Genomic DNA, 24,323 nt, shown 5'->3' on the forward strand with positions numbered 1-24,323 from the left:
ACTTTGTGTAGTTTAGGGTGGGCATTTTATAACATTGAACAGTAGGTTTTTATGTGTGTAGCTGCTTTGCTTCTGAATGAAGATTAATGCTGAAATGCTGTGCTGAACGGGACAAGGAAGCATAATGTTACCAGCAGTTAACATCAAATGCTGGGACGTTTGAATCTTTGCTCTTCAGGAGTTGGAAGAGTGGGAGGGCGAGAGGCCCATCTGAGCTACACGGGGCGGGGTATGGGAATCTGTCCCCACCCCGCACGGTTGTTAGTGAACACGGAACTGCTCCGCTCCATGTCTGCAAGCTCGAGAGGCGAAGACGTACTCTGTAACGCCAAAGACGCTGTCGTTTTGGACTGACTGGCATTTGGTGTCTTTAAAGTGAGTAACCACGCTGCTTGTTTTCGATTCTCTGACCAAGTGCTGTGTGAGCAATGACATAGCAGCTGTGTCAGCGAAATGTGGTCGTTATGTTACCTGTTAGCTTGTTTACTAGCTTTAGCGGTGCTACGAACCAGTTTTGTGACTGGCTCGGGGGTTAGTTTGTCACATTATACATAACAACAGAGAAAAAGCTAAAAGCTGACGGGGGAAACACATAGTAAACGCTAGCTTACTTCTAGTTAGCAAACACGGGGATGTTGTTGACACGTTAGCATAACGTTACAGCTAAAAACTAAGCGTTGGGGTACCTGTGTGTCACGGGAACAAGGTTGGTTTCACGTTCCTGATCTGATCTGACGTATTAAACAATACATTTACACATTGGTTTTCTTGTAAAGACATGCATTGCCCCATGTTAAGATAGTGTTCCTGTCAAAGACCCCGACTCTTAGGTGGTTTCTAAAAGATGAAAATTGAGGTTTGAGGTGTTCGTCTGAGCAGTTAGTTAACGTTATGTGGTTAGTGACAAGTGGGATAATAGAAAGATGTGATCATATTCCATCTATCTCGGTCATTTGACCTACCATCCCTAAAAACTCTGGACCACAGTTTTTGAAATTGTGTCTGGTCTGTTCATACTACCATAATCTGAACGTCCTATCCTGGAGCCTATCCAAGGTTTCATTGGGCGAGAGGCAGGGCACAGCATGGACTTGCAAACTTCACACAAGTTGCTGCCAATAATCCAAACGCTTACCTTTTTAATTTAATATTGTCATTTTGCAATCAGAAGTATCTATCATGTGTGTCACCACAATGCCAGTGTTATTAGCTGTTCTCTGTCCAATGTCTTTTGTTTGGTTCAAAAAAAACCTTCAAGTATTAATTCCAAATGTTGCATTGTAGATTGTAAAAACAATTTGCACCTTGTCAACTCTGAGAAAGTTATCAGTGAATGAACAGTGAGGAGTGCTGGAGTGTGTAGGGTAAGTGCATGTACACACAGTCACTGCAAATTGAGAAAACCCTTATAATTTACAGTAATTCCAGCAAGTTGTTGTGTCGCAGTTAAGTGACAGCACGGGGTAGAGGAAAATAAAAGAAAACATACACAGCTGATCCACAATGGGAATGATCTGAATTTAAAAGGTCATGGGAAAAGATACTTATTTAGACTTCTATGAGACAATTTGTATGTTTAATTTGTAAGTTTTCTTTCTGACTTTAGGCAGACCTTGTTTGAATGAGGCAGCGTCGCACAGTTAATGATCTTACCTTTCATTCAACATTTCACTTAGCTGGTTATGCATTCTCAGACAGAAATCTACTGGGGGAAACCAGGTTTCCCTAATCCCCTATCCCTTTTTCGGAAACCAGCTTCTAGCAGTGCTAGAATGATAGTTATAGTAGCATTAAGCCTGGCTAAGACTCCTTGCCTGGACAATGGGTTGGCACAGAGTCTTCACTGACCCTACTTACATGGAGCACATCCGGTTAAGGACATTGTATTTTCAAGGTTTCTGTGTTTTTCTCCTTTGCAGGTGCTATTCCCTTCACTGGGATTCTCTGTTGCAGCTTGTTCACTTTTGTATGTATTTTCTGGTTTGTGGTATGTTTTCCTTTTGTTTGCACTTTTACGTTTGTATGTGCTTTTTGCCTAGGGGCCACCGTACTCCTCAGCCCCCATGGTCATAGTTGGCTAAGCACCCTAATTAATATATGCTATATCTTTGTTTTCTTTTTGCTGAGTCTGCTTAGCAATTGGTGTATGAATTGTTAATAGGATATTGACAGGTGGCAGCTTCAGGCCTTAGTGGGGGGATCTCCTCTGTCCCCTAGTTTGAAAAATAGAAATAGTGGAGCTACTGATACACACCAGTAACCAGTTATTTATTTATCTTTTTGTAATAAGGATGTTAATTGATCGTTATTACAACATGACTATTAGGATCTGGATTTAGCTGCACTGGTGGTACTTGGGTTTATGCTAGATTTCTTCTATTTATTAATAGAGAAGTGTGGAGATTTAACTCTATCCATGACTACAGAATGTACATTTTTGCCTGTGGTGCAAGGTGAAGTCAGTTTCCAGCTGCTTAAGCTTTGCCTCTTTACATATGGAGGAAAAGTACTTGAGCTCCTGTGATTATCAATACATTTGAAGGGGAAAAATAATCAGGTCTTTCAATCAAAAGATGACGATCTGTGAGTCTAGGAGGTGCTGCTTTGTTTAAACAAGAAGAATCTGTGTTTTCAAAGTCTGATCTTAACAGCAAGTGTGTCATGTCTAGAAAAGAGATTTCTGAAGATGTTCAAGAACACTTGTTTTATTCCTACAGTTTTAGCTAGCCCTGTTTCACGACTAAATCTTTTTTCTCTCAGCAGGATGTTCCGCTTGCGGGCATTGTCCGCGGTTTCAGTGGGACTAGCCCAGTTCTCTCAGCGCTACCACAGCGGGAGAGTTCGAGGGTCTGGCCAAAGGAGGTTGATGTTGGCAGCCCTGGCTGGGGTGACTGGTATTTCTGCTAGTGCTGGGCTCCTCTGGAAAAGGTAGGACAAGGCCCATTACTACAAGTGGTGTTTATGTGTAATAACGAGAAAAGAAAATGGAAGTATTCTAACACAGAAGTATTTCTCAGATGAACTTAATTTGTTTTTCAAGGGGTAATTTGTTACTGGTTTGCAAATGTTAAAACACAAAAAATTATTTTATAAACATGCATTTAAAAAGATTTGTGTTAAGCTTTTAAAAACAGTGTCTTTGACAGTGTTGCTTGGAACAGTGTCAGGTCACGGTGACTTTGAATTGAATTTTAGACAAAATGTTTGGGGCTGCATACCATATCAAAGATATCTGTCCTGAATAACACAACGCTTTTTGCTGTATGTCATCTTTTGTCTTAGAATGACTTGCAAGTCTCTTTCTGATATGGTCCCAGTGAATTGAACACATTTGGATTAACACTGAGTAAACTAGAATTTGCTTGAAGTGAGGTATTTCATAGCAGGTTGGCTTTTGACCACATGCTCAAGATTGATTCCACTACATTACTGATGGGGAAATCACCCTATGTTATGTGGATTTCTGTTCCATTGCAAGCCACCACCCAAAGGGTGTCACAGTGTTTTTATGGCTTTCGTTACTTTGTAAAGGCAAAGCAGTAGAGAGGATTTTGACGGAAGTGCTATTGGGACAAAGTGGCTGTGCTGCTGCAGGCAGAGTGATGGATGGTGCCTCAAGGCATTTGAGACTTATGGGACGAGACTGTTCCAGGTCTTAACCTGAGGCTTCATTCTCCTTGTGTCTCATTAAACTGAATTATTTAGCCTACCCCATCAGACTTAGCTATTTATTAATTTTATTACAATTTTCAGTTTAGTCAGAAAAATGGTCAAGTGAGAGTTTGCCACCATCAACCTCTTCGCATTGCTCAGACAAGCAAAACACTGCACAACACATAATTATTGTCATCTCCCTGCTTTAACTATAGTTGCCAAAAGCACATACCCAGCTGTCTCTATTTGGTACCATAGCAAAACACAAATAGGTATAGCTATTGTTACCCCTTTTAACAGATGAAAATAATTAAATTATCTGGTATTAATAATTTAATTATTCATTTATTTATTTATTCTAATTTATTTAAATAGGGCATATGCAGATGCAGGGCCTTCCGTTCGACATTCTGAACAGCCAGGTGAAGAGGGAGCCGATTTTGTGAGAGAAGCAGACTCAGAGACAGAGTCAGAGAAATCGGTGGAGGCCAGCAGTGGAGGTGAAGAAGTGAAAGATGAAGGTGAAGATGGGAAAAAAAAGAAGCCACGCTCTGGATTCCGTGACCGCAAGGTAATCAATAAAGCATAAACATTTAGCCATACAGTCAGTCTTGTAGTTATTTTACATCAGGATCGGTGTTTTGAACACCATTCCAAACAATGCCTAATATGCAAAAAGCCAAAACACAACGGAAACGGCTCAGAAATGACACAATTGAAATTATAGTAATGTTTATAACAGAGCAGAATACATTGAATACAGTTCCTTGCTGTTAGCCTTATGTGTCATCCCCACAATGCATTGCAGTCTAACTCCTTGCAGTTACCCTGTCAGCCGGACTAATCCTGGAAAAACTTGATTGCCGGTCTTGATTATGTAACATTAGAGTCAGGAGGTTAAAATACCTCACCATCAGCGCCGATAACTTCTTTTCCTGCTGCCACCTGTTTAATTCTGGACACTAAATTGCAACCTCTGCACTCTATTAACTCTGTCTCTGAATATTTACCTCTCTATACTCAGGTTTAAAGAATTGCTGGTTCTTTGATCCTGGTGATGTTTAGGTACTTGAAATTAGAGTAGTGCTCATGCCTAATCTGTGGAATTGTATCTCATTAATTGTGCTTTCTGTTTGGCTGCCAGGTGATGGAGTATGAGAACCGGATAAGGGCCTACTCAACTCCAGACAAGATTTTTCGCTACTTTGCCACGCTAAAGGTCATCGGTGAACATGGAGATGCTGAGGTTTACATGACGCCCCAAGACTTCATACGCTCCATTACACCCAATGAGAAACAGCCTGAGAGTGAGTTTCCTCTTGTTAGTGTGACTCTGCATCTCTGATTTGGTTTAACTGCAATGCACCTATTGTTTCTTATCATTTCCTCTCCTTCTAACTGTGTTGATAAAACAGTACATTTCATCCAGGCTAATACAACCAGGTGACCATTAACTACATGTGTGCAAGTAGTTTACAGTCATCACTATTCAGCATGAGATGTTTCCAGTTAGCAGTGCTGAGCTCATTTCACTCCACTAGTACAGCACCACTACCCAGCACATCCCACATAATCTCCAGTTTGTGATATATTGGTCCCACTGACTGTGTTCACAAGAAGGAAGGCGGTGAAGCGACAAAGCTGTCCGATCACACAGAGTTGAGGGAATCGCGACACAGCAGTTTGTGCATCAATTAACAGGTTCAAACCAAACCAGGTCCAATTAGATCTTCGATGTCACACATGGGACCAGTGAGAGATATTTGATCTTCAGCCATGAGATGCTTAGAAAGGCAGAAAGCTTAAAATACCATTGATGTTTCAGCACCACTCTTGTTTTTCCCAGCAGTTTGACACTACGATTCAGTTAGATTTCAGTGAAATTTAATTTTATGAGGGCATATTAACCTCTTATCACAAATTTATGCACCTGCAAACCTGTTGTTAGTGGAGCCAAACCTGCATTTAGCACCGTAATAAGGATTGAGCACAGCATGTCCCATATGCGTTTCCTTACCGGCTCACTCCGGCTCTCTCCCCTGTTAACCGCCCTGACCTAGCTTGTGCTCCATGAGTCATCATCATGTACCTCTCCCAACATCTTTTCATTACTCTGGGTCTAACTTTTTTACACTCTTTTGTCCTTCCAAACTGGAATTAAAGTATTGACAGAGGATGACTGGAGGTGGAGGAGTGGTGCATGAGAAAAGGTTCACCAAAGTAGATTAAAACCAGCAAGAGAAACTGCAGTGTGCTTTGTAGGCAGCCATTTTACTCTCTTCTCAAAGCTCCCAACTCAAGTTTTCATTTTAAAAAAGTAATATTAAGGGCTCAGCTGATAATGACATTTTTTATTAAGTCTCCTAATAACTTATAATCAAGAGAGACCTAAGAACAAGAAAACATTTATAATTAGAAAAAATACACTGAAATAACCCAACCAATGAAAACAATAACAAGATGCAATAAAGACAAAACATTTTTAAGTCTGCAAGGATTATGAAGGCTTGTAGTTTTTATGCAGTTTGCAGTTGATCCCAATCAACAGGAATTTGGTCCATATAGGATGACTAAGATTAAGTCGTTACTGGATCTTGTACTGTAGTTAATTATTCCGATGTTAGAAGCTAAATAGTTTTAAGCTTTTAACAGTAGACCATTTCTCTTCCATTTCTCTTGATCGTTGCTGAGGTGTATCTATAACTTGTTCGGAGTCCACTTTGATTTGGAATTTAGATCCAAATGTTCAGGAGCAGATGCTGGCGGAAGTGAAGTCGTCTGTTTTCACATAGCTATACATTAACTCTTACATTAATCTGAACCAAGCTGAACCAAGCTTAGCCAAACCAGTTACCCCTGCCCAGTTTAGAGACCTAACATTTACTGAAACGTCCGTCTGATACTTGCTCTTATCTGACTAACACAGCAAGAGACAAGAGATTGCTTCATTTTTGCCAAGCTGGCCATGCTACACCTCTTTAAACATGTTGTCATATTAACACGCAATGGTCAGGATACAAGTTGTTTTGGATCTAAATCCAGACCAAAGCCTACCATTGACCACTGACCTAAAGAATCACTTTTGTTAATTTTGTTGTTTTCAGTGTTTTCTTTGGTAGCAAGTGAACCATCTTATTGTTTTCTAACTTTAGCTAAACTAAACATGATGGCAGAGAGAGTTTGACCTTCTAGTAAGACTTGAAAGGGTATTATTGTTGGGGAAACAGGTGTGCTGAATTTGTAACAAAAGACTAAACAAGAGCAGAATTACAAAATGGAAAGGGGCACTATTATTGTTTTGACTTTTTCATAATCATTGAAAGCCATCATTGAAATCAAAAGTTGCACAGCTCTACATTGAAATGTTATGTTGGTGAAATATAAAAACATTGATTTCTTGTCTTTGTGATCTGAATTCATCATATAAACCTGATAGAGGACTTTGTTATAACTGATGAGAAGAGGCTGAATCCTGATGATTGTTTTTTTTTGTTTTTAAATGGCAACATGGAAATGTGTTATTAATGACTATTATTAATCTTTTACATGTCAGTGATTACTAGAGGTTCAGCAATGACATCAAGTAAATACATTTGCTCTGCTTCACGTGTAGGCATAAATCTTGATGTCCTTCTGTGTAAGTGGTTTGCCTCTTATCTAATTTGTTATGTTTCCTAATCTGCACATCTCTGTATATTTTCTCTCTCTCTTTCTCAGATCTAGGACTCGATCAGTTCATTGTGAAGCGCTATGATGGAAAGGTAAGAAGTGCACTGGACATGCACTGGAACTCTGACATTATCCTGACTTTGTCAGGAGAGGGTGTATGTGTGAATGCAAATGTCCAAGTGAGATACTCCCAACATTGTCCAGGCTTTACCCTTCAAATCACCTAGTACAATGTTTGTATTATGTGCGTGAGCTTGTGCATGCAGCACACTGCTCTGTGCCAAATCAGTTGGAGGATTATAAATTAAACAATTGTCATGTTGATGATGTTTCTATCATCAACGTGTCATCAAAAGTTTTCAAACATTCTGCAGACCCAACTGCCTCATATTTAAAAAGTGTATCAACTAAAGAGCTTGGGACACTACATTAATCAAAAGAATAATGCCAAATTCTTTGGCAGCTTAAAATGGAAAGTGAACATTAGACTGTTTATGTAAATATCATTCCTATCTCCAGGCATTGTTTCCTTTATTGCCAGGAAGATCCCTGGACACATGGTTTTCTCATACTCTTTTTAACTTTGGTAGTCCCCTGAGGTTGTCCCCTTTTCCTGCTATAGTGAGAGGGGCCGGCATGCGCCCCTTGATTAGAGGCTCTGCCCAACCCCCTTTTAGGCCCGAGACATGTCCCTGCGCCTTATTTCCTGATGGGCACCTCTGGCTAGTTGAAAACAGTTGTTGTTTATATGAATTTAAAAACTGCACTTAATTGGACAGTGTAATATCTAAAGTGTTTACATCATGAAGCTGATATATTGTAAAGTTTAAAAGGAGAGTTTCAGCCGGCGTTTGGATGGTAAACTACTACGTAGCCTAATGACAGATATACAGTATAGTATAGTGTGAGAGTCGTATGAAAGCACTCTTTTCGCCCTCTTCTGCTTACATTCATTTGTTTTGTATTTACTATGTTTATATATAACTATATAACATGACGGTTAAAAAACGGTTCTTACTGTTCATTTAGAAGTCTTTAAATTGGATTGCTTTTGTTCAACCAGTTGTTTCAAAGCATTTTTAATCTGCTGTTAACTCGCTCCATCTCTGCGGTTCCTTTTCCTATCCAAATCATGGGCATGCTTCCAGCTGCCATAATCTTGTGTTGATGTGACCTAATGTTGCTATCGTTAACTTTTGATTAATCTCTCATGCTCTTCTCAGCCATCCTCTCTCATTCACATAACAAGTAATCCCTCCATTTTTTTCTCTCTTCCCCTCCTCGTGAATAACCATCAACCTCAACTCCCCTTCTCCCAAAATCCCTTTTTTTCTCTCTCCTCCTCCAATCATTCCGTCTACTGATCCCCACTTTCCATCCAAAAACTCCCCGCCTCTTCTCCTCCTCTGCAGGACTTCTGGCAGGTATGGGGTGTGTACCGAGCAGCATGTGTGCACCTGAATGAAAAACTGCACTTTGTAGTCACAACTTACTCTTTCCCTCACCTTTATACTTTCCTATTCTTCCTCTTATGTCTTTATTCTTGCCATTATTTTTATTACTCACTTTCTCATTCCTCTGCATTGATGTAGAGGGCATAGCTACTCACTGTTGTTAGTCCAGGGGAACAGCTTAAAGTAGTTTCTTTGTATAAACCGTCTTCTCAGCTGAATCAAAAGTCATGGCCTGAGTTATGTTTCTAGCCACCATGGATAGGACAGTAGGCAAGTGTTGCAATATAAGAGGTGTGGTTTCTAAGAAGAAATTAGTGGCATAGTAATTACATGTCGAATTTAAATCTAACTGTTCTTTTACATGCTAGACATATTGTAGTCATTGAACACAGCCAGAAGGGGGAAGTTGAGCAGTATGAGAATGAAACTAAAATAAAGCACTACCAATGTATTTCCTCATAAGCTTACATCAGGGTTGTGTAAAAATCTTGTTTTTGATTTATTTATCATCAACCAAAGTGCAGAAGCACATTAATGTGTGTTTATTTTGCTTAACAAGGTTTAGGGTAGGTTCTTAGATATTTCTAAACAAATGGTACGAATTTTTGACAATGTCAATGCAATTTTTGCTTAAGATTACTGACTATGGTTTAACAACAGTAATACACTCACTGAGTTTCAAGTTAATATAAAGTTAATTCGAAGGCAATGCCACTGCGTTTTGTTGCTGTTTAATTTATGTTCACATAAGGAGATGTTGCTTAAATCACTTGCATAAATGTGTATTGTCTTTTTTTCCTTTCTGCAGTTAACTACACCCTTGTTTCAGCACTAGAATATTAAATGCACCAGAGAGCATTTTGACAAAGTAGAATTTGGATGTAAATGTTTTTGTATACGTACCTGCTATTAATTGTATAATGAGCACATTGGCTTTTAAGCTTTATCTGCCAAATGATTTGGCCTTTAGGTGGGGCTGAATGCCTCAGTGAGTCAAGATCACATCCAGATAAACCAAGTGCACAAAAAGCCAGGATTCAACCTGTGGACCAAAGAATTACGGGGAGTATTAGAAACTGAAATGGGGGTATACCCAATTATGTGTGCATCTGTATCAAATAGGCAGACTCAAAACATTGGACACCTTCCTGGTGCCCTTTGTATAGCCTGTTGGCGACAGCTGCATGCCATGCCTTTCCTGCTGAGTTATTTAAAGTGAAGAATTTAATAGTTTGACTGCAGGTAATAAACACTGCAGCACTGCTACATATTTTACACACTAGCAAGGCCCGCAAAGTAAGTTTCACATACATTTATGGTCAAATTTAAAGAAGAGTGTAAAGTCTTGCAAAGCTGAGATGCAAAGAGCAGCTAAAATTAGTAATTTGCAAGGAGCTTGTATTGGGTTAATGGTAGCAGCGCTGTTCCCCTGCACTTGCTCTGTCTTGCTTTTGAAACCTCTTTTTTCCTCATCCTTTCATATCTTCTAAAAAAAAAAAAAACAGCTCTAGCTTTCCACATGCTTTGGCGCTCTAGCCTTTTACCCAGCATGCACTGCTGTATTGCCTGTGTCTCTAAGAGAAAGAGGGTGGTGGCGCCCCCTCTCTGTGCATGGTGGCATCACAGAGGGGTTTTGGACTCAGGAAATGGTTCTGTTAGTTAATGTTGAGGCTGTATTGATGTGCTTGATAGCCTTCACAAATCCATCCTTTGGGTTGTCCGGATGTCAGTGCTGCATGATTTATGTAGAGCATGGTTTAAAATCACTAAAGGCAGGACTTGGTCTGTACATCTAAAATATATCCAAACTGTTTCTACATGCTGTGGCCCTTCTGTATGTAAAGCCACAGCATCTGCCATGTGACCAGCTATGACGGAGAGTGGACACCTGTCACTCAGAGGGAGTGTGAAGAGATCTGCTCCAATGGAAACAAGCCTCTTGTTCCACCAACTGTTGTCATGTTCTCTCTTTCTGAATTCACAGGAATCTCCCAGGGGCAGCTGTTTGTGACTCTATATCTTTATAATTTTGCATGGTCTTTAATTATTCCTTTTTCTTGTCTTCCCTTTTCATTTTAGGTATATATAGAGGCTCTCTCCCATGCACATGCATGTATGCACACACTTGCACATCATACCTTACTCTTCTTCGAGAATGGGTTGTCTGTACACCTGGTGAAGTAATTTGATTGACCCGCTCCTCATATGAGGCAGCTGCCATTCCTCAGTGACTGAAATTTGTTTATGAAGCATTCCACCCGGAGCTGTATTATTCTGAATGCTCGTCACAAATAATTATGAGCTATTAACTGTACATCTGCTCTGCAGTTACCCCTGAGACTAGATATGGAGTGTTAATAGATAAATGTTTTTACACCTACACACCTGCCCACCTAGCAACAGGATGTTGTGTATGTGGGAGAAAATATTTATTCTTGACCACTCTGATACTTAAGTATGTGTTTCTGTGTCTGTGGTCTCCATCTGACATGCTGCACATATCTGTCTTTTATTTTATTTTATTTTTTTAAGTCAGTATCAGTATATCCTCACAGGTGCAACTCTTCGGCACAAGAACCTCTATTGAGACTCACCTGTACTAAAGATGAGAGGTCGGTCTAGACCAGTCAAGCAGGCACACACTCACTACACACATGAATGCATAGACAAAAGGTGGCAGCAGGTCTCCTTTGTTTGCAGCCAGAGCTTTTTATTTTCAGTTGCAGGTGTCAGCCTAGACCCATTTATTCATTTTTTTGTGTTGTTGTGGGACACACAGTAGACTATGCACGTGCTCAGAATTCAGTTTTCTTTTACTTTGACATGAAGATCTGTTTCTTGAATCAGCACAGCTGTGATATTTTGGAATCTATTAAAGGAACAGTGCCATGTGGTTGAGTTGATCATCTAAAGTTGATAAAAGGTTTTATACGTAACTCGTAGAAGTTGAGGAGCATTTGTTCTTCTAGATTATAAAATTAAACCAAAAAATGTTACACAGCTTTTTCATGTTATCATAGTATGTCATTTTTTTCATTGATGTGCTTAGAAATTATTCACTCGTGTGAAATGAACAGGAAGGGATTTAGCCTCATGCATGCCTCTGGCTTTGCTTAACTTGTGTGACTCTCATCCATTGGGCTCTTTCTTAAAGCTTGGGCTAGTTGAAATTTATCCTGAGCAGCTACCAGGCTGCTCTTTAGTCTGGTGCACTGAAGAGATTAGTCCCCACCAAATTGTTGACCCCCCTGTGTGTATACTCTATATAGCAGCATTACTTTTGAGTAGTCCAATGCCAACCAGCAGCTCTGTCAGCACTATGTTTTTTTGCCTCCCCTCACAGGCTATTTGGGTTGTTTAGTCCATCATCTGGACACAACCTGTGACAAGTAAGATCTTTAGGCCTGTTTAAAGTCTAAATGTCAAAAAGTGTTACATGGCATCTTTGTTAGAGAGCTTTATAGTAGGATAACACATTGTGAGAAATAGCATGAATGAAAGCTATATAACCAGTTCAGCAGAGATGTCTGTGATTGTATAATAGGATCCTGAAGAAGAGAATAGTTTTTCCCCTGACTGGAACACAGGCTACATCGGCATCGAGTAAAAGCCCTATTTATTTGTTATAGACACTCTGATGGCTCTTCTTTTAACAGCTGAGTATGGCATTTGGCTCCACATTTTGGCTGTTCCATTTGAGTTTGTTTTCCCTGAATGTCATTTTGGCTATTGTGAGGGTGTTTTTGTCCTTGACTTGGGATGCACAGAAAAGTGGGTTATTATGCCTAATGTGCTCTACGCCTCTGTTCTGATCATTATGAGGCCCAGTGTGTTTTTGTCCCGTGTGTCTAATTGTGTAAGTGCCTGTGTGGGCATGAGTACATGGTTGCCAACTGAAATACACACTTGTGTGGTTTTATGAAGGTTTTCTGCAATATCATTAGGATTCCGCTCACCTCAGGTCTACAGTACGTTGTCTGTGGGTCCAAACTTCAAAGCCAGTACCAACCTCTTTACTCATCCATTCTCACTTTCAATTTTTGTTTTCTTTCCTCTGTATATGTTCATAATCTTTCCTTTCTCTTCTATTCAATCCCTTCACACCTACACACAGATTTTGCCTGTCGGTCTGTCTCTTTCCTTAACTAATTGCATTTTTTAAAAACTTTTATATGTATTAAATGTCTTGTTCAGTCAACAATTAATGTGACAGTAGAAACCAGCAATTCCTCTATTTACATCCCTGATCCCTAGGCACAATTAAGTGATGCATTTTATTACCAGTTGCCTTTTGCAGCCACTATACAGTCTGTGTCATGAGGAGGGGTATGGCAAAACTATTTAAATGTGTTTTTTTGGGGAGGCCACTAAATTTTAGTGTTCAGAAATGTTTTTCCCAGTTGACTACTGCCTATTTCAAACAAGACGTTACAACTAACTTTCCTTTATGTGCACTGGCATTAATGGGGAAAGCTGTAAAAATCATACACAGTAGGTGTAAATGATAATGAATGTTGTAAAAGCCTTATTGGTGCATCATTTAGTATTATCCGAAAACCGGACTCTTACAGTTTTGATAGACATTGTTGTTCATATGTACAAATTACAATTAGAGATCGGAAGACAACATTGAATTCTAAATTTCAGTGGTATCCCCAAATGATCTTTCAAACAAATGTTTAATGTTTTCTGTTTTCTGTTTTGTGTGCGTGTGCGTGTGCGTGTGTGTGTGTGTGTGTGTTAGAGAGGTGCGTGCAATTGCACATGTGTGCCATTGTAATTAAAGGCCCTGCTTAAGACAGCAGAGGCCATGCTTTTCTCTAACAGTTGTTGTCCTCCTTCCTCCTCCCCTGAAACGGAACTCTAGCAGACGGAGGTAACGCCACATGGGCTACGTGTAGCCCAGCCCCCTCTCTTTAGGCATGCTCTGTCCGTCTGTCCACTGTGTTTGGTGGATTGTCCTACTAGTGGGCCACTGTCTTTCAAGTCTCTATGACTGAGTGTGTAGTGTGCATGTGATTAAGTCAACTTTCATGCAATGTTGTGAATATACACATGCTAACAGAAAAAAGCTGGTGCGCGTGTGGAAGAGCTTTGTTTTTAATGATTAATACATTGGGTTGTCTTACAAATGTGGTTAATGTATAGTTTGTGTAGTTGTGCTACAGTTTCTTGTGGTGTTTTTCTCTTTATCAATTTCGCATTGAGTACAGCCTCTGGTGGGTAATGTATTTTGTACTAAAACTAACTACAGACTAATTGATCATCATTACCTCATTCATCTGCTTGTACCGCTTTATGTGTATGCAGCACTTGCATGATTGTTATTGTGATAAACTGTATAAAATCATACAGACTGCATCCCTCTGTACCAGGACTATAAGGAATGTGTGTGGAAGTACTGTGTGTGTATGCTTACACTCACCAGCCACTTTATTAGGAAGACCTTGTTAGTACTGAGTTGGACTCCCTTTTGCCTTCTGAACTCCCTTAATACTTCATGGGAACAATTACATGATATAAAACATAGTTGACATGATAGATCTTTATGCTATCATATCATGATAGCGGTTGCTCTTTTGTATTCAGAACTGGTGACTGTGGAGGCTAAGCGAGTACAGTAAACTCATTGTCATGTTCAAAAACAAGTTTGAAGTGATTTTAGCTTTGTGACCTGGTGCATTATCCAGTCGGAAGAAGCCATCAAAACATGGCTACACTGTGCTCACAAAGGGATGGACATAGTCACCAACAATACTTGGTAAGCTGTGGCATTTAAGCAAACCTCAGTTGTTACCAAATCGGCCCAAACTATGCCAAGAAAATATCCCCCATACATTATACTTCCAGCCGCTTGAACCACTGTGCAAAGCAGAATGGACCCATGCTTTCATGTTACGTATGCATAATTCTGACCCTACCATCTGAATGTTGCAGCAGAAATCAAGACTCAGAACAGGCAATGTATTTCCAATCTTCTACTTTCCAATTTAGGTGAGCCCTTGCAAATTGTAGCCTCAGGTTTTTGTTCATAGCGGAGAGGAATGGGACCCGGTGGGGTCGTCTTCGACCTGTTTGACATGTGTTCAGAGATGCTTTTCTGCATACCTTGGTTGTAACAAATAGTTATTTGAGATACTGTTTCCTCTCTGTAAGCCTGAACCATTCTGGTCATTCTCCTGTGACCTGTGACATCAACAAGGCCTTTTTGCCCAAAGAACCATCACTTACTTAATATTTTCTCTAAGATTTACAGAGATATTATTTGAAAATTCCCAGTAGATCAGTTGTTTCTGGAATACTCAGACCAGTCCGTCTCTCACCAGCCACCATGCCATATTCAAAAACACTTAAATTATCTTTTTTTACCAATCTGAATTTCAACAGATTATTTGTAGTAGGTTTACGTGCTTAAAGGTATGGATTTGCTGCCATGTGATTGGATTTTTACGTTAAATAGTTGAACAGGTGTACCTGATAAAGTGGTCAGTGAGTGTATGTGTTGGAGTGTAGCCAGACACTGATTCATATCTGTGCTCCCACCACACACACACACACACACACACACACACACACACACACACACACACACACACACACACACACACACACACACACACACACACACACACACACACACACACACATACAAAGGCACTTCTGGGGTAGCTATAACAAGTGCAAGTACTGTACTGAATTAGGTGAAATGTTTTTAATAATTTTTTCCCATTTGTGGTTTCTTCATTCTGGCCTGGATGAGTAGAAGATCGCCCAGGAGAGAGAGAAATTTGCAGATGAAGACAGCATATTTTACACACTTGGAGAATGTGGCCTTATCTCTTTCTCTGACTACATCTTCCTCACCACTGTGCTGTCCAGTAAGTATATTGCTGAAGAGATCTACTAATTGTAAGGACTCATCCTGGCCTCCATAAGGTTTTTGTAGCAGATTGCTTCTTAAGTGTGATCTTTTTTTTCTATTAAATAATGTGTCTTCCTAGGAGAGATTGTATGTCATGTTATCATTTTCTGTTTGGTTGTGTCATTTCTAGTGGATACAGGGAGTAAATTCTACATTAATGCTTCCTTACTTAATGTGTCAGAGTTGATCATCATTAAAATGGAGTGATGACTTCTTCCTCTCCTAAGGCTAGTAAAAGTTTATCCCCAGCATAGCTCGAGCATTTATTATAATCCGTTCATATAGAGAGAGTCTCTGGGGATGTTTTCAAGGACAACTCATTTTTAAGGCAGGATGCCTCATGGTTAGTTTCAAACCATTTAACACGGCCAGAAATGTACAAAGGAGCACATTGCCTAGCACATGCACATATTGGTTTAAGCCTCAAAGTGCTACATATTTAATAGTTGCATGCAGTACAGTCGGAATCATTTGTCAAATAAGACAAGATTAATCTTTAGAGGAGTTAGGTTGTTGAAGAAATGAAAGCAAATAATTTCCTGTACGCTAAAAATGTGAATTGGTGAAATGAATTAGCAGAAGCTACATACATGAAATGTATTGTGTTAATATTGTTGTGGATATTTACTTCAAGGAAGAAATTAAGTTATGACCCTTGTACACAGAGACATTGTCCAAAAGTAGCAGCTCTCTGTTAAAACTATATAGATTTTATCAGTAATGGTATAGATATGTTAATAAATATACAAAAGTTTGTGGCATAAATGGTAGCATAATTTTATTTATTCCATCCTCTTTAGTCGACAACGGGTACTATCAGTTTGAAACAAGATCATTTATTATTCTGTACTACAAACAAATATCACAAACTCTGGCCATGTGGTCATTAAGGTGAAGGGGTTGTTTCGATAGATCCTCAGAAAATGTGCAAGAAGTGTAGCTTCAAATTCAGCTGTCAGCTTACAAGACTTTATCTGTGGCCCAAAAAAAGGTTTTAAAGCCCCTCACTTTGCAACACTTTGGTGGTGAGATGAAATGTATAAGATGCTACAGAGTTGTTGTTTATGAGCTGTTGACATTGACTTGTGAAGCTGTTGTCTGGGTCAATGCATTATGGCCTGTTGTTTTCATATTGTGTTGTATTGATTTAAGATGTTTGTGTCCTGTGGTGTCCAGCTCCGCAGAGGAACTTTGAAATTGCTTTCAAGATGTTTGATCTGAATGGTGATGGAGAGGTGGACCTGGAGGAGTTTGAACAGGTTAGCCTGTGATGGGCAGCACAGCTTGCAACAGCGTCCACACAAACACACACAAATGAACATATTAAAGAGGAGCAGCACAATATATTGGGGACTGTGCTTTGATGATACAGTAGCTTCTTATTGTGTTACAGTAACTAAAAATGGACACTTGCAGGCAATAAAGTTTTAACAAAAGTAACTGTTTGAAATGTGAAGCAAAGAAAATCAAGCTAACTTTACATAGAAAGGCAGGTTTTGTTGTTGTGGCAACTTATCTGATTCAATAATTTTAGACCTTGAGACTTTGTATATTATGCAGAAAGCTAATAGTCATAGGTGCCTCTTAAATTCTCGTCCACACCCTAGTTCTGGCTGATATATCACCTATAAATCCTCAGGTCCAGAGTATCATTCGTTCCCAGACCAGTATGGGCATGCGACACCGAGACCGCTCCACCACAGGGAACACCTTGAAGACAGCAGGTTGCAGTTCTGCTCTCACCACCTATTTCTTTGGAAAAGACCTGAAAGGAAAACTTACCATTGGCAGCTTCCTTGAATTTCAGAGGAAACTGCAGCATGATGTGCTTAAACTCGAGGTAATGAATGGGGGAAGTAAATGGGAAGTAAATTAGTGGAAGAAGAGAGTGTTGCACTGGGACCCATTACAGTTAAATTAAATGCTAGTTTTTTTCCCATATCCTAGTCCCCTTTGCACCTCTCTCATACATAAAAAAAATCATACATTTAAAAATAAACTGAAAAGTTGTACATTTTCCTTTCTTACTCCCGGAATGAAAAATAAGCCAAGAAATATTAGGACCCGAATGGAGTAAGAGGCAGGGAGTTTAGTGTGATTCACTATACAAAGGGAAAGGAGTTTTAAATGGGAATCAAAGTGTGTTCCTCTCATTGAGCTTTGGCAGTAGGCTCTAAAAGGCTCCTTCTGTTTACTCAGATTGACACTACACTTCTTATGCTGTCTCTAGAGCTACAACAATAGGTCATTGTAGTTAAGCAGAAGATTATTCTTTTAATTAGCATGAGTAGTGCCTAACTGAACTGGAAGAGGCACCATCATATGCAACTCCAAGAAAAAGCCTCAAGCCACTATTTCTGCCCAAAGGCAAGTGAAGCTGCATGTCACGGATAACAGAAATGTAATATTGATGACTCTTCAGAAAAGCTGGAAACTTCAGATATATGATTGTGCAGGTCACCATTAGTCTTCACAAGTCTCCATTCCAGGCTTGCTCTGGTTTAGCCATTAGCTTCCACTCAAGTGTGATAATTTCACATTTTCAGAGGGTGGCACTTTAAAAAAAAAAGGAGGAAAGGAGCCATGGGACTGTCAAACAGCCTTAGATATAAATTGACAGGATTGACCCAACACTGCCAGGGCCACGGCTCCTCCTATGCTCTAGTGGAACCACAAAATGGTCATACATATTTGAACCCACCCGTGCCAGCTCTACACATGATTTAACTTGAAGAACCCCTCCTCTTTTTTTTTTTTGGCCCTCTGCATAGCATTCAATCTTCATCTGTTTCTGTCTTCTCTCCAGTTTGAGAGGTACGATCCCATGGATGGCAGAATCACCGAGAGGCAGTTTGGCGGTATGCTGCTGGCCTACAGTGGTGTCCAGTCACGTAAACTGAAGCACATGCAAAAGGGCTTGAAGAAAATGTTTAAGGATGCACAGGTAGATTGATCTTTATGTTCTTGTAAATAACTCAGATAAGTAATTGGTGGTCTGTGGTTGTATATGTTGGTGGATGTGGTGGTGTTTTAACTAACTGTCCCACATTCGAGGATATGTGACAGACGGTGTGTGCCTGAGGTGAAAAGGAGTTTGTTTTGGGACATTGTGATTGTGTGAGGCAGAAGGAGAATTAATACATCACTAGCATGGGACAGCACATTCATAGCCTGATGTTATCCACTTTCCGGACAGTCTCTATCCACTCCTCTACGTTCCACTCCGTTTTCTTGTTGTGACCAAATACAAATAGCAATGGTGTTGGCTGCACCAATAGCAGCCATTGCTAAGCAAAAGGCCATATATTAGACCTGGGGTCACCAACCTTTTTCAAACTGAAAGCTACTTCTCGGGTACCGATTAATGCGAAGGGCTACCAGTTTAATACCCACTTTTAAAATAACAAATTTGCTCAATTTACCGTTAATTATATGTTATTACTAATAATTAATTAAATAAATGATATTCATTTATGTGAAGACACGGATCATGTTAATGATTTCTCACAATAACTTTCAAATGTGATTTTAAAAAAGAATAGCAAGAAAAAAAATTCAAAACATAAAAAGCAAATTTTCCTTCAGTGTATTTACAACCTCACACTTTCTGGTCCAGGTTGTATCCTCTGTCATTTGCTTTTTGTTTTATATCAATCAGCAGCTCCTTTTTTACTTTAGTCAGGTTCACTATTCAGGGTTTCTAACGAAAAGTGTATAACTTTTCCTTCACTCAAACATCCTCTACAAAATGGCCACGCTGCTTTAAGCAATAGGGCTCCATTGGAACAGATATATACAGGGTCAAAATTTTAGTTCACTTGAAGATTTAGTTTACTTGAAGCCAACTTCAGCATCTGCTTATTCCCTCCCAATTTTCAGTGCTTCATTTGAACTTTGGTTTCATTCTGGTTGTGCTTTTCTGTAATGAAGCTCATCAGTCAATTGACTAAAGTTATGCTCATGCATATTATATCCCCAGAGATGCTTTAGCCATATCCAACCCATTAGTTTTATGGTTTTGTTTTGTGGTGTTTTGTTTTTTTAAATTAACAGATAGTAACGATATGTGAGTTTGTTTAGCTTGTTGGCATATAGTAAAACACCATGAGCTGTGATAAAGCAAGTTTGATGCTTAAATGCAGCAATTAGCAGAGAAATGAAACCAAGAAGCAGGGAAGCTGCTTTTCCTCCCAGGCATGACAGAAAGATGAGACTGGTTGCTGCCAGAGTCATGTTTCTCTAAGGAATTAAACTGCAGTAAGCAGCACTCTCTCTCGCTCCTTTTTTTTTTTTTTTTTTTTTTGATTTCATCTTGCTGTCTGTCTCCCAGCATTGGCATAACCTGTAATATAAATGGGAAAAGTGTTAGTTACTGCCTAAGACCAGCTGCTCACTTTTCTTTCCAAATGAGTTCATCAGCGGTGTGGCAGCTGTGTGACTGTTTGTCTGTTTATATGTGTACATGTGTGTCGTGGACTGTCTGTTTCCCTGTCCATCCATGTGTGTCTACCACTTCTGCCCACTTTCCCTTGCATTTGTACCAGACTGCTGAGCCTCTTCCAAAGAGACATCACAATGATTGCCTATTGATTGATTATTTAGGTTTTATTTTTTCCACAGGATTGCTATAAGACTGCAAATTGATTAGTTTCTTTGATTGATCCACCTTGATTTGTCACATTTTTCTTTCTTGAGCAGGGCATCACATTTGAGGAGGTGGAGAATTTCTTTACGTTCCTGAAGAATGTGAATGATGTGGATACAGCCCTAAGTTTCTACCATATGGCTGGTGCCTCCATAGATAAAGGTACTCTATCTATATTCCCCTTTTTCCTCTCACACTTTTTCTTTCTTTTACCTTAAATAAGACTTATTTCCTTTATCTAAATCAAAACCAGTGGTGGACAAAGTACTCAAAATGTTCACTTAGGTAAAAGTACAATCACAAACAAAAATTTAGTATTAATAATAATAAACAGCACTATTATTTCAAGAATAAAACTGGTACAACCACTGATAAAATGTAAGGGGACTAGACATAAAGTCAGGACACACAGAAGAGCCACAGAAACCCCTTAACATATTTAATTTAAAAAATACCTACATACATTTACATATTTTTTTTCTTGTTATTTGTCCACGATTTAATCTCAGTAAACACTGTGGATGGCCACAGGTAACACCACTGTGCACCAGAGCATGTGGCTGCCTTCTATCAAAAGAACAAAAAAAAAAACCCTTAATCAATCAGTATTAATGTATCAATCAGCAGGGATGGCTCTGTCACAGTTCTCAGCTCAGTAACACCAAGCACAAGCGTTGCACTGCTTTATATGACCCCCCTTTATGCGCGCGTGGCACAGCGAGGAGGAGAGGTAGACAATACCAAGCTCAAGCTAATGAAACATTTGTAGCACCAGTCGTTAAATTGTTTGATCGAATTTGACATGGCACAGTGAATACAACACTGCATTCAAGGATCTAACTTTAAGGCACATTTTACCATGAATTTAGAAGCTTTATGTTTAACAAAATCTACTTTTAGTCCTTGGGGTTGCGCTTTAGTTGTTTGCGGTCCTGCGCTGTGAATGCAGATGTGAGGAGACAGGGCAAACTCAGCCCAACACGCCAAAAAGTAAAGTTATTGCATAACTGCTGACTATGAGTACTGCTAATATGTCAAATAAGTCTTTTAAAAAAGACAACGAAAGGAGGAACTGACTGGAATGCCTGTCTGTGCCTGGTTTAGTAAAGTGACCAAAGAGGAGATTTATGGATGTAGTGAGAGAGGACATGAAGTTAGATGGTGTGAGAGAAGAGGATGCAGAGGTCAGGGTTAGATGGAGGAAGATGATTCGTTGTGGCGACCCCTGAAAGGGAACAGCCGAAAGGAAAAGAAATGTAATTAATCAGTTTTCCTTGTTTTGTTTTTTGTTTTTTTTTGGTCTTACAGTTGGACTTATGCGTTTTCTCAGAGCATCCATTCATTCTGATTTACTGAAAAAGATTTAGTAAATTAGTTAAAAAGCATTTAGTGAATCTACCCTGAGATGCTTGTTTCTAATGGGTGTTTTTCCTGCATGTCTATTCAGTAAAAAGCTGTGTGTGTGTGTCTCAGTATGAGTAATAAGATTTTTGTTGAACATTATTTTCATTTTGTTTTTCTTTATGCTCAGTTCTCCACTTGTGTGCCTGTGAAGCCTCATAATCAATAATTACGTTGAAATGTAGATGGAAAAAATATTAAAATCTCCTATTTGTTTTGGCTCTTTTATCTCTTATTCTTTATACTTGCATCCCCTACCACCCTCTATCTTTTTCACATTTCTCTAATCCAGTCTCACTCTCAGGCAGATGTCCTGAAGTCTGCTCCTCCTCCTCCTCAGCCCCCTCTTTCTATTTCTCATGTTTATCAGTTAGTCTCCCCAGTGAATGGGAGCCCTGCCTCTAATTGATTCATGGTCAGTCGGTCTCTATCTCGCTCGCTCGCTCGCTCTCTCTCTCACTCACACATATACACTCTGTGTGTCTCCTAGTAACCATGAAGCAGGTGGCTCGCACTGTGGCCAAGGTGGAGCTGTCTGATCACGTCTGTGATGTGGTGTTCGCTCTGTTCGACTGTGATGGTAAGAAGCTGACAGGCGCATCATACTGCATCTCTCCTCTGCAAATAGTTATTGAAATCAAGCACTGTCATGTGGAAATAATCATTTATATAGTAGTAATTTCCCCCTGTATTTCATATTTTTCTCTCCTTTTCACCCCCCCCTCTTTTCCTCAACTGTCTGTCTTCCTTAGGTAATGGAGAGCTTAGTAATAAAGAGTTCATAGCCATTATGAAGCAGCGGCTCATGCGTGGGTTGGAGAAACCCAAGGACATGGGCTTCACTCGGCTGGTGCGTGCCATGTGGAAGTGTTCCCAGGAGACCGCCTGGGACTTCGCCACACCAAAGACACAATAGAGACAGGAGCCAGTGTATGAACAATGGACAAAGAAGAGAGAAATTGTGTAAAGAAGAAACTACACCATTAACATCAACGGCAGCCACAGTCTAAATAGACAGTTAATACAATGAACTCATTAACTGTTCCTCTGAGGGGCATTATCAACTATTAACGCATGTTGCTGTTCACGCTCTCAAGGCACCACCTGAAGCATGCTGAGGCAGCATTTCATGAACAGCTTATTTAGTGTGCCTGTATAAGGTATTGTGGCTATTTGTATGTTTGAAATTATACGGGCAAAGTTTGTTTATTTTTGCCACAATATATTAAGTAATGCAGTGTCAGTGGGTAACTTTCATAATTGTATTTAACATATTTACTGCAAAGGGCAAGATGAGCAGCGGGAATCACTCTAAATTGACCTTTGTTGGTATAAATGCTACAATATGTCACTTCTGCCCAGACAACAGACTTTTTGTTATTAGTTTTAGAGGGACAGAGAGCAGAAGTCTCTAACCTTGATTGCATCATTCATTCTGCTATTCCCAGCTGCATCTTGTATCGTTTTGTCCCATAAAAGAACAGTGATGCTTGTCTTGCTCTCTGTACACTTCCAAATATTACTGCTCACTGAAATACTTTATATAAAATGGTTGTTCTATTGAAGATGTTTTAATAATGTAAAACTGAGGTGTAAAATGATGGTGATTGACTTTGAAAAAAAAAGCACAGATAAGGGATTAACAGAACTGATCTGTAAAGCCCCAAGGAAGTCATTTGTCACGTTTAATGAAATGTGGAGTTTTTAGACTAAGATACATGGCTGACTGTATGCAGTGTCTTTGCCAGAGCAAGAAAGATTGTGGTGTGTGTGGGTGTGTGCAAGAGCAGTCAGCAGTTTTGTCTAATTGAAAGAGACAGAAGGGGCAGACCCCAGTCACTGCTGCCCATTAAAAGATTGTCCTGCAGCATCCACACACACGCAGTGCTGCATTGGTCCTGAAATGAGCTGGCCTGCTCTGTTGCTTATATTGCAATTGCCAGAGGTACTCAGTAGTGATTGCAAGACAGGAAACTAGGCTGCAAGGCCTGTCATCAGTATTCCTCACCCAAATTCTTTTTAAACTTTTAAGTCTGGCACTTCAAACAAATGGAATATGAAATAATTTAACAGCATTCTTGCTGTTGCATCATCAGAAAATGGTAAATGTGAAAAGCATTTAAAGCTAAACCACTGGGTTTTAAATGGGTTATTTAGCTTAATTGGTGATATTTCTCAAAGAAAATTTCAAATGTCAATCTGACAAATTTGTAGGTGTTTTGATACATTTATTACAAAATAGAAAGGATGCAAATGTGTTCTTTTGGGAAGATAGACCATGTGTTATTCATTTATCAAAAAATATGTTTTTCTAAAATTAACAGCTCTAAAACTTTTACCCTCAATATCAACAATGCAAAACACTTCTATACTCAAAGGCTCTTGTGGCCCCTGCAGCATCATAGCCTCACGATAACACAAAAAAGCCTCACAAATTGGCTATAAGCAGCTCTACAGTAGCACCCCCTCCTGCTCAAACCCCAAGCAAGCACCCTGTCAGAACTCCCTGTTTGTTGTGTAGCTACACTTGATTGACTTGAGAAGGCTGTATTTGGAGAACTGCACTCTTTACCAGAGA

The 24,323-nt window shown here is 39.6% G+C and overlaps 1 protein-coding gene across 4 annotated transcripts; it reads left to right on the forward strand.

Moving 5' to 3' along the window:
• Positions 1–216: 216 nt before the first annotated feature.
• Positions 217–23,310, forward strand: micu1 (mitochondrial calcium uptake 1). Of its 4 annotated transcripts, none has more exons than XM_067524412.1 (13): positions 217–375; positions 2,764–2,928; positions 4,030–4,225; positions 4,799–4,961; positions 7,372–7,415; positions 8,736–8,747; positions 15,541–15,655; positions 16,876–16,958; positions 17,339–17,539; positions 18,506–18,643; positions 20,398–20,506; positions 22,236–22,325; positions 22,498–23,310. In XM_067524412.1, the coding sequence occupies exons 2-13, from the start codon at positions 2,765–2,767 to the stop codon at positions 22,659–22,661; spliced, it is 1,479 nt and encodes a 492-aa protein (XP_067380513.1). In that variant the 5' UTR covers positions 217–375; position 2,764; the 3' UTR covers positions 22,662–23,310. The 4 variants fall into 4 exon arrangements, with proteins under 4 accessions (XP_067380513.1, XP_067380529.1, XP_067380538.1 ...); XM_067524428.1 differs by lacking the exon at positions 8,736–8,747 and adding an exon at positions 13,645–13,653; XM_067524420.1 differs by having other exon boundaries at positions 224–375; positions 2,761–2,928.
• Positions 23,311–24,323: the final 1,013 nt, after the last annotated feature.

The sequence above is a fragment of the Channa argus genome, chromosome 1 (assembly GCF_033026475.1).
Source record: "Channa argus isolate prfri chromosome 1, Channa argus male v1.0, whole genome shotgun sequence".
Classification (NCBI taxonomy): Eukaryota; Metazoa; Chordata; class Actinopteri; order Anabantiformes; family Channidae; genus Channa; species Channa argus.

What these genes read in the sequence shown, in the direction of transcription:
- micu1 (XM_067524412.1), top strand. Translation starts at nt 2,765, where the DNA reads ATGTTCCGCTTGCGGGCATTGTCCGCGGTTTCAGTGGGACTAGCCCAG. An exon ending in ATGATGTGCTTAAACTCGAG is followed by an intron (nt 17,540 to 18,505) that starts GTAATGAATGGG and finishes TCTTCTCTCCAG; the next exon opens with TTTGAGAGGTACGATCCCAT. An exon ending in CGCTCTGTTCGACTGTGATG is followed by an intron (nt 22,326 to 22,497) that starts GTAAGAAGCTGA and finishes TGTCTTCCTTAG; the next exon opens with GTAATGGAGAGCTTAGTAAT.